Consider the following 9,116-nt stretch of genomic DNA (forward strand, 5'->3'; position numbering starts at 1 on the left):
TGTCCAAAAATAAATGTACTTTTTACTTGATTTATGTAACTGTAAACCCTCTGTACATCACCTTTATAAAAGCCATAAAAATACATTTGTGTTTGAAGTAACTTTGACTTATTTAAGGTCATAAGGCTGGAGCTTACGGCTTCTCTCCAGTGAGGGAGGAGAGATCTGCTGTGGCCTTGGGTACTGCCCAAGAGCTTTTCTGCTTAAGGCCAGCTCTCAATATCTTTAATCCATAGCCCGACTTCTGGTTTGGGGGCAGAAATGCAGATAATTGGAGATAAGAGTCTTGGAGACATTCCTGCCCAGACTGGCTTTGAACCGGATTCTCAGAACTGAGCCTCCCGAGTAGGATTATACTAGGGCGCAGCTAGAAATTTCTTCCTAAATAAAATTAGATTGCTTTTTAATTTGGGGGGTGGATCTGGGCTTGAAGTCAGTGCCTAGGTACTGACCCCAAGCTTTTTTGCTCAAGGCCAGGGCTCTGCTATTTTCAACCACTGCACTTCTGGTTTGAGTAGATAGGCAGATAATTGTAGATAAACATATGCCAGACTTTCCTACCCTGGCTGCCCTTGAATCATAATCCTCAGATCTCAGCCTCCGGAGTAGCTAGGAATAGAGATGTGAGCCACCTGTACCCATTAGCTCAGCATGCTCTTGAAGTTTTGTTTTGTTTTATTTTTCCCTGTGGAAACCTAGCAATACTGAATTGCAACCCAACCAAACTCAAGTCAGATTTTTCTTATCAGTGGAAGACTTTATACTCCCAATCTTGATTGCCTTTCTTGCTCAGTGCTGGTACTCTATTCTTTAAAACATACCAGGAATCACCCAGCTAGTATTAAAGGTATGGCCTACAGGCTGATATTCTCTCTCTCAGTTCTTTCCGTTCTTTTCTTTCCCTTTATCTTCCCTTCCTTCCCTCCTTTTCCTTCCCTCCCTCCCTCCCTCCTTTCCTTCCTTCCCCTCTACTAGACCTGGAACTTGAACTCAAGAGATGTTTTCTCCAAGGTTAACACTCTGTCACTTGAGCCACATAGACACTTCCAGACTTTTTGGGTACTTAATTGGACATAAGAGTCTCACACACCAGGCACTACTTGCTCACTCCTATAAGCCTAGCTACTCAGAAGGCTGGGATCTGAGGATCCTGCCAGCCAGGGCAGGAAAGTCTGTGAGACTCTTATCTCCAGTTAAGCACCAGAAAACCAGAAGTGGTGCTGTGACTCAGGTGGTAAAGCACTAGCATTGAGCTGAAGAGCTGAGGGACAGCGCCAGGCCCAGAGTTCAAGCCCCATGACTGACCAAAAAAAAAAAAGCCACAGATTTTTCTGCTTGAGGTTGAGTTACAATTTCAGTCCTCAGATCTGAGCCTCCTGAGTAGCTAGGATTATACGCATGAACCAACGGCACCCTGCTTACAATAACTTATTTATTGTCATACAGTAAAATGAACAGAGTAAGTGACTTCATCAGAATGCGTTCATTTCCATACAACCATTCAGGAACCAGGAATTCCCTCTTGTTCCTCGCAGGTTGAATGCACGCCACTCAGATTTCTTTGATGAGAAGACAGGACACGGGAGCCCATGGTGAGTAGAACACCCCACATCACCGTCCTGACACTGAAAGTGGAAAGCAAAGGAACTTGTTCTCTCCTATATTTTCCCCTGGGGAGTGGCAGAGGGTTTGTGTTCCCACATGAGTGTACCAGTGTCCTAAAGGAGACATTCAGGTTCATTTCTAAGGGACCCAAGGAAACAGCATAAACTAGTGAACTTGACAAACCCCACAGTAGTTAGACGTCCTTGTAAAGGGATATTCCTCTGTGACTACCCAGTTGCCACTGGGTGCCAGGCTATTAAACTGGTTCTTCTTACACCTCATACAGGAATAAGTGCAGATCTGGACCTTATGGGCTGGCTGTAGGTCCCTCAGGGTCTGCACCAACCTCATGCAGACCTGGGCAAATCTCACCTTGTTGACTTCACATCCACACAACAAACACTCGTGGTCATAGCTCTGCACAGGGGCCGGATACAGCCCTCGCTGTAACTGCCTCAGCCTGGCTGTGTGGCTCAGCAGGTTCTGCAGGGCAGCCAAGGACATGCGGTTCCCATAGATGCTGAAGAAGCTCAGCTGGCAGCACTGGCTCAGGGTGGGCAGGATGGCAGAGAGCTGGGCCTCAGTGATCCCACAGTGCTCCAAGGCCAGGGCCTCCAGGGTGCCAGACACTCTCTCCAGCAGAGCTCGGAGGGGCCCAGGACCCAAGTCACCCAAATTCACAGTCCTGAGACACAGGTGCTTGAGCTGACTGGTGCAGGGACACAGGGACAGACACCTCAGGTCTGCTTCATTCAGTGGACTTGAAATCAAAGACAGACTAGTCAGAGGCTTGAGGGTCCTGAGGAGAGAGCAGAGAGACTGGGGTGAATGGTGGTGGTGAACAGAGCAGACTCGGGTAGGAGATGGTCAGCAAAGGTTGTCCTGCTGCACCGAGGGAGACCAACCACATGATGCTGCTGGCTGAGACCCCTGTCACTCCACCATCCCAGCCTGATGCCTGTCAGTGCCACCTGAGCCTGACCCAGGCTGCACCCCCTCCAGCCCCCTCTCCAGCCCCCTCTCCTCACTGTCTGGACACACCACTGGGCTTCCTGCCCGCAGGGCCCAACCACCCATGCATCTGAGCATCACAGCACAGCATCCTTTCCTCTTCCCCTTGCTTCCAGTTTCTATCCTGTGAGCTCAGACTTGCTTCCTATAGAGGAACTCACAGCCACTCACTTCTACATAGAACTCCACAGCGGGCTTCCTGCCCTGAGCACACTCCCAGCATGCACCCTGCTTTGCAATGTGACTGAGAAGCCAGGTGAGAACTAAGAAGTAGAGCGGATGAGGCTCCTCTTCCCATGTCTCCCCACTCATTTCACCAGCAAGGTTGCCACACACAGTTGAGGCCCTTTCATACCCACCCAACCCAAGGGCAGCTCTGCACCTGAAGACCTTGTGCAGGTTTCCATAAAGGAAGTAGACTTGATACATATAAATTTGCTGGAGATTTCTCTGCTGCAGCAGTTGGATGAAGAAGGAAATTTTGAATCTGGAAGCAGAATATTTCATCCCAATCTGGGAGAAGGAAAGGATGTGAAGGTTCTTCTTAGATAAGGAACCATATTTTCCATTGCTGCTTCATCCCACAAATTATCCAAAACCAACTCCTGAATGGAGTCCAGATGAAGCACTGCAGAGTGCTTCAAGGTGGAGGCAAACAGAACCTGCAGCTTCTTAGAGCACAGCTGAACCTGCTCTCTTCTCGTCTCCACCCACTGGAGCAAGTTGGCCAGCACACAATCCCAGGGGCCATCACTGATGGTGACATCCATGAATATCCTGAAGGGCGGCTCCTCCCTCAGGTCTGCACAGTGATTGGCTGCTGGCTTGTCAGTCAGGGCCGCTGCTGAGCAGGCTTGAGACATTGCTATGTACCCCCAGGTCCAGAGGTTCAGGGACATATTCCGTAGATCTATCATTTGCACTTTGCATCTACAGCAGGAGACACAGGACAGTTTCAGAACAGGAATGAGACAACCTCCCTCTCTGCCCTATTTGATCTATCCAAGCTAGCCCACCATATTTCCTCTTACTTTTTTCAGCTTTTGTTCTTTCTTTTCTTCTTTCTTTCTTTTGTCATTTTCTTTTTGATGGCTTTTTTTTTTTTTTTGTCCATAATTGGGCTTGAACTCTGGGCCTGGGCGCTGTCCCTCAGCTCTTCAGCTCAAGGCTGGCACTTTACACTTGAGCCACAGGACCACTTCTGGTCTTCTGGTGGTTTATTGGCAATCAGAGTCTCACAGCCTTTCCTGCCCAGGCTGGCTTTGAACCAGGCCGGCAATCCTCAGATCTCAGCCTCCTGAGTAGCTATGATTATAGGCGTGAGCCACCGGCACCTGGCTTTTGTCTTTTTCTTTTTGTGCACTAGTAATAGGGCCTGAAGTCAAGGCCTGGATGCTGCCCCTTCAGTTTCCCACTCAAGGCTAGTTGGCCTAGCACTTGAAACACACCTCCACTTCTGGATTTCTTTTTTAGTTAATTGGAGATATGAACCTCAGTCACTCTCTTGCCCAAGTTGGCTTTGAAGAGTCTCAGTCCTCTAAGTAGCTAGGATTATTGGAGTACACCATTGACACCGTGAAACTTTTCCCAACCTTTCCCCACCCTATCACCACGGCCTGTGGTAGTGGGGATCCGGCAGCCATGCCTGCAGCCATCCCCAGCAACCCTCCACACCCAAGGGACCCTCTTTCACAAACAACTCAGCAGAGAGCCCTGGGGTCCTCTGGTCCCAGGTCTCTCATGAGTCCACCCCACTCTTGCTGACTCTGGTGTGCCTCATCTCTGCACTCTGGGGTCCTCCCTGGCCCCCAACCTGGGTCCCCCTTACCTGGGCCCCGCTCCCTGCTCCAGCAGCACATCAAGGCCCTCCAGGGTGACTTGTAAGATCTCCAGGTCAGCTGAGCCCACCAGGGCCCCCAGGGGGAGGCAGGCAAAGGGCCAGGCCTGCACCATGGCCTTCAGCACCTCCATACGTCTCTTGGCAACCACCTCTCTGAACAGCGTGGAGAAGAGATCCAAGGGAAGGACGTCCAGAGCAGAGATGGCCAAGGCCTGGTCCTCTAGCAGGCTCTGCATGGCCAGCTGCCGCAGTGTGGGCAGGGACATGGTGCTCAGTGTGCTGGGGCTGCAGGGAGAGGGCCTGGGAGCACACAGGAAGAGGCAGCTTTAGCGGCTGAAGCTGAGAAGTCCCTTCTCAGAGAGAACTCATCTCAAAGGCCACATCCCGACTCCAGCCATGGGGAGATGTCCGTTCACGCCCTTTCCACATAGCCCCGATGCCCCCCAAGCACAGCGCTGGGACACAGGGCAGCAGGATGCTCCCCACATAGACAGCCCCAAGCTCATCATGGTCCCAGCCAGTTCCAGCCACTACTCTGAGTAGATGGATAATAAGGAGCCTGAACGTCATCCCAAGCTTTGTGTGAGTGTGTGTTTGTTTGTGTGTGTGTGTTCTCGGCCTTTCACACAAGGCCTGGACACTTCCCTTGAGCATTATTCTCAAGGCTTACCAGTGCCCTACCACTTCAGACACAGCTCTGCTTAATATCCATTTATTTTGAGGGGGGTGTTTTTATGTATTTTTTATTTTTTTTATTTCTGTCAGTCACAGGGCTTGAACTCTGGGACTGGGTGCTGTCCCTCAGCTCTTCTGCTGAAGGCTAGCACTCTACCACTTGAGCCCCAGTGCCACTTCCAGTTTTCTGTTGTTTAATTGAAGAGACGAGTCTCCCAGACTTTCCTGTCTGGGCTGTCTTTGAACCACAATCCTCAGATCTCAGCCTCCAAACTAGTATGACAGGAAGAACCATTTACTTTTGAGATAGGATATTTAAAACACTTCTGCCCAGACTAGCCTCTAATTGTGATTCTTCCAGTCTCAGCTTCTCAAGTAGCTAGGATTACCAATATGAGCCACTGGTACCTAGCTTTGAACTAAATATGTAACGTTTCAAAACTTTGTCTTGAACTGGTTAGTGGTTCACACCTGTTCCCAGTTACTCTGGAGTAGAGATTGAAGTCCTATCCAATCAGTTCCCCACCAACCAGCATGGGTAGTACTTCTTTGCCTAATCCCACATTAGCAGAGTTGGGTGATTGAATCTGGTATCCACACAAAATATTGAGACCCTACTTACAGCCAGAAGAGAAGCTGTGGCTTAAAGAGTAGAATGCTAGACTTGAATGAAAAATTAAGAGCCAGGGATTGGTGGATCCTGGTGGCCTGTAATCCTAGCTACTCAGGAGGCTGAGATCTCAGGATCTCAACTCCATGCCAGCACAGGTAGAAAGTCCGTAAGAATCTTACTTCCAGTTAGCCAACAGAAAACCCTAAGTGGAGCTGTGGCTCAAGTGGTAGAGTACTAGCCTTGCACAAAAGGTCAGGGACCGCTTATAAATTCTGAGTTTAAGCCTCACAACTGAAATAAAAGAAAAAGAAAGCCTGGTGCCTATGGCTCACACCTATAATCTTAACTACTCAGGAGGCTGAGATCTGAGTATCACAGTTCAAAGCCAGACCAGGCAGGAAAGTCCATGAGACTCTTATTTCCAATAAGCCACTCAAAAAACCAGAAGTGGCGTGGTGGCTCAAGTGGTAGAGCGCTAGCCTTGAGCTGAAGAGCTGAGGAGCTGAGGGACAGTGCCCAGGCCCAAGATCAAGCCCCATGACTGACAAAAGAGAGGTGGGGGGGGGCAGAGACAGAGGGAAAATTAGGAAACAGTGCCCTATCTGGAGTTCAAGCCTCAGTACAGGTACAAAAATAATGAAATAAAAGAATTACTTAAAAAAAATTTCAAGCCAGGTCCTGGTGGCTCACACTTGTGATCCTATCTACTCCAGAGTCTAATATCTGAGGATTAGAGTTCAAAGCCAGCTTGGGCAGAAAAGTCAGAGATTCTTATCAGCAATAAACCACCAAGAAGCTGGACCTGGAGCTGTGGATCAAGTGTGAGAACACCTATGCTGAGCACGAAAAACTTGGGAACTGCATCAGAGCTGTAAGTTCCAGACCCAGAACTGGCATGTGCGCACGCATATGCGCGCATGCACACACGCACAAATAGAAGGAAAAGAAAAAAAGAAGGGCTGGGAATGTGGCTTGGTGGTAGAGTGCTCACCTAGCATTCATGAAGCCCTGGGTTCAGTTCCTCAGTACCACATACAGAGAAAAACCCAAAAGTGACACCATGACTCAAGTGGTAGAGCACCAGCCTTAAGCAAAAGAACCTTAGGGACAGTGCCTGGGCTCCTGAGTTCAAGCTCCCAAACTGGCAAAAAAAAAAAGAAATAACCATAAAATGCTAACAACAAATATCCACTTCAATTCAAATAAATGACTGTGTTTGCAAAACAACATTCTTTAATAAATTTAAAATGACAGTAATCAATGCACAACAAACCGAGTTATTTCGGCTGAAGGTAAAGAGCTAATGTCTGAAATTTGTTTATCAATAGAGGACAAATTCCTGCTAGGTGCCAGTGGCTCCTCTATAATTCTAGCTGAGATAGAGCTGAGGATCATGGTACAAAGTCAACCCAGATAGTAAAGTCTGTGAGACTCATCTCCAATCACTAAAAAATCCAGAAGTGGAGCTGTGGCTTAACAGTAGAGCACCAGTATTGAACAAAACAAAGCTCAGAGACAACACACAGGCTGAGTTCAAGCCCAAGGCCTGGCACAAATACAGAAGCCCAAATCACAATTCTGTCACCTCTGGGACTGGCTGAGGGGAATGCTGGTTGGACATCATGGAGGTGGGGACTTCCCAGATGTGGATCAGGTCCACAGGGCTCTCTGAAGGGAGCAGGCACAGGCAGTGACTCCACTTACCAGGGTTCTCATCTCCCCTGGCTCCTCTGAAAGCTTTATTCCCCCTGTCTACTGGTCCTACCCTTGGCCAATTCCCAGTGTCCAATCAGAAAGCAGCATCTGCTCAGTCCTGAAGCTCCACCCACTTGATCCTGATTGGATTTCTGCCTTGTCCAGAGGGTCCTGGAGGAAAGGGGGAGGGGAGGGAGAATGAAAGTTTAACACCCAGTCCTGACTTGTGTGCACTGCAATGCTTGTGCTTCCCTCCCTCCTCTGTGTCCTTCAAGTCCAAGTGTGTGAGACAGACATGCTTGCTCTGCTCTCCACCACAGGCGGTAGATGGTTTGCCTCTAGCTAGGAGGCCCATAGTCACTGACAAAGATAATCTGGCTCTGTATGTGTGTGTGTGTGTGTGTGTGTGTGTGTGTGTGTTTGTGTCTGTGTCTGTGTCTGTGTGTGTGTTTAGGGCAGTACTGGGGCTTGAATTCTTTCTTCACTCTTTCAGATCAAGGCTAGTACTAGGCTCTACCCAGACTGGAGCCACTGCCCCACTTCCAGCTGTTTCTGTGATTTAATTGGACATAAAAGTCTCAAGTACTTTTCTCAGCTGGCTTCTTGGGCACGGGGGTGGGGGGGCATTTTTTAACATCTAAAAAAAGAACTTGGAGCTGGGCACTGGTGGCTCACGCCTGTTGTCCTAGCAGCTCAGGAGGCTGGTATCTGAGGATCATGGTTCAAAGCCCTCCAGGCAGGAAAGTCTGTGAGACTGTAATCTCCAATTAACCACTAAAAAGTCTGAAGTGGAGCTATGTGGCTCAAGTGGTAGAGTACTAGTCTTGAGAAAACAACAATAAAAACAAAGGGACAGTGCCCAAGTCTTGAGTTTAAGCCCCAGGATAGGCACCAAACCAAAGAAACACAAGAAAGAAAAACAGCAGTCTGTAAATTACCACACGTAACAGTGATGCCCAGAAATTCCATGCAGGGTAAAGAGCATCCAGCAGAGGGCACACAAAGCCTATCTCTTGGAGTTTTATGATGGCAGAGGGTATAGTACTTTGAGAATGGGACTCAAGGACCTATTTAGTGTGTGTCCTGGAGCTTGAACTCAGGGCCTGAGCCAACCTGGGCAGGAAACTCCCTGCCATTCTTATCTCCAATTAACCACCAGAAAACCAGAAGTGGTACTGTGGCTCAAGTGGTAGAGTGCTTGGCTTGAACTGAAGAGCTGAGGGACAGCCCCCAGGCCCAGGGTTCAAGTCCCACAACTGACAATAAATAAATAAATAAATAAATAAATAAATAAATAAACAAAGGTTATGGAGAAACTGTGGAAACCCTAGAGCAGCATCCCAGAGAACTGGAAAGGGAGAGGTGAAGACTCTGAGGATCGGTTCTCACACATGCTGTGTACCCAGGAGAAATGAGTTTGAGGGGGACATTAAGGGAAGAAATATCAGAACAAGGACTCCTGTATTTATGTTATTTGTATGAGGGACGTTTATAAACTTTCCCTAAGCCAGACACTGGTGGCTCATGCCTGTCATCCTAGCTACTCAGGAGGCTGAGATCTGAGGATCACGGTTCAAAGCCAGCCCAGGCAGAAGTCCATGAAACTCTTATCTCCTATAAACCATCAGAAAACCAGAAGTGGAGCTGTGGTTCAAGTGGTAGAGCACTAGCCTTGAG

General features: G+C 48.6%; 1 protein-coding gene across 1 annotated transcript in view; it reads right to left on the minus strand.

Annotated features, from left to right (window-relative positions):
- LOC105997593 overlaps positions 1–9,116 on the minus strand; it is a 34,341-nt gene that overhangs the window by 19,939 nt on the left and 5,286 nt on the right. The window contains exons 3-6 of the mRNA XM_013032075.1: positions 4,445–4,741; positions 3,279–3,546; positions 2,999–3,129; positions 1,952–2,290 (exon numbers count right to left, since the gene is read on the minus strand). Of these exons, the coding sequence (XP_012887529.1) occupies positions 1,952–2,290; positions 2,999–3,129; positions 3,279–3,546; positions 4,445–4,741 (1,035 nt within the window). The remainder of the gene's footprint in view (positions 1–1,951; positions 2,291–2,998; positions 3,130–3,278; positions 3,547–4,444; positions 4,742–9,116) is intronic.

The sequence above is a fragment of the Dipodomys ordii genome, unplaced genomic scaffold (assembly GCF_000151885.1).
Source record: "Dipodomys ordii isolate 6190 unplaced genomic scaffold, Dord_2.0 Scaffold6, whole genome shotgun sequence".
NCBI lineage: Eukaryota > Metazoa > Chordata > Mammalia > Rodentia > Heteromyidae > Dipodomys > Dipodomys ordii.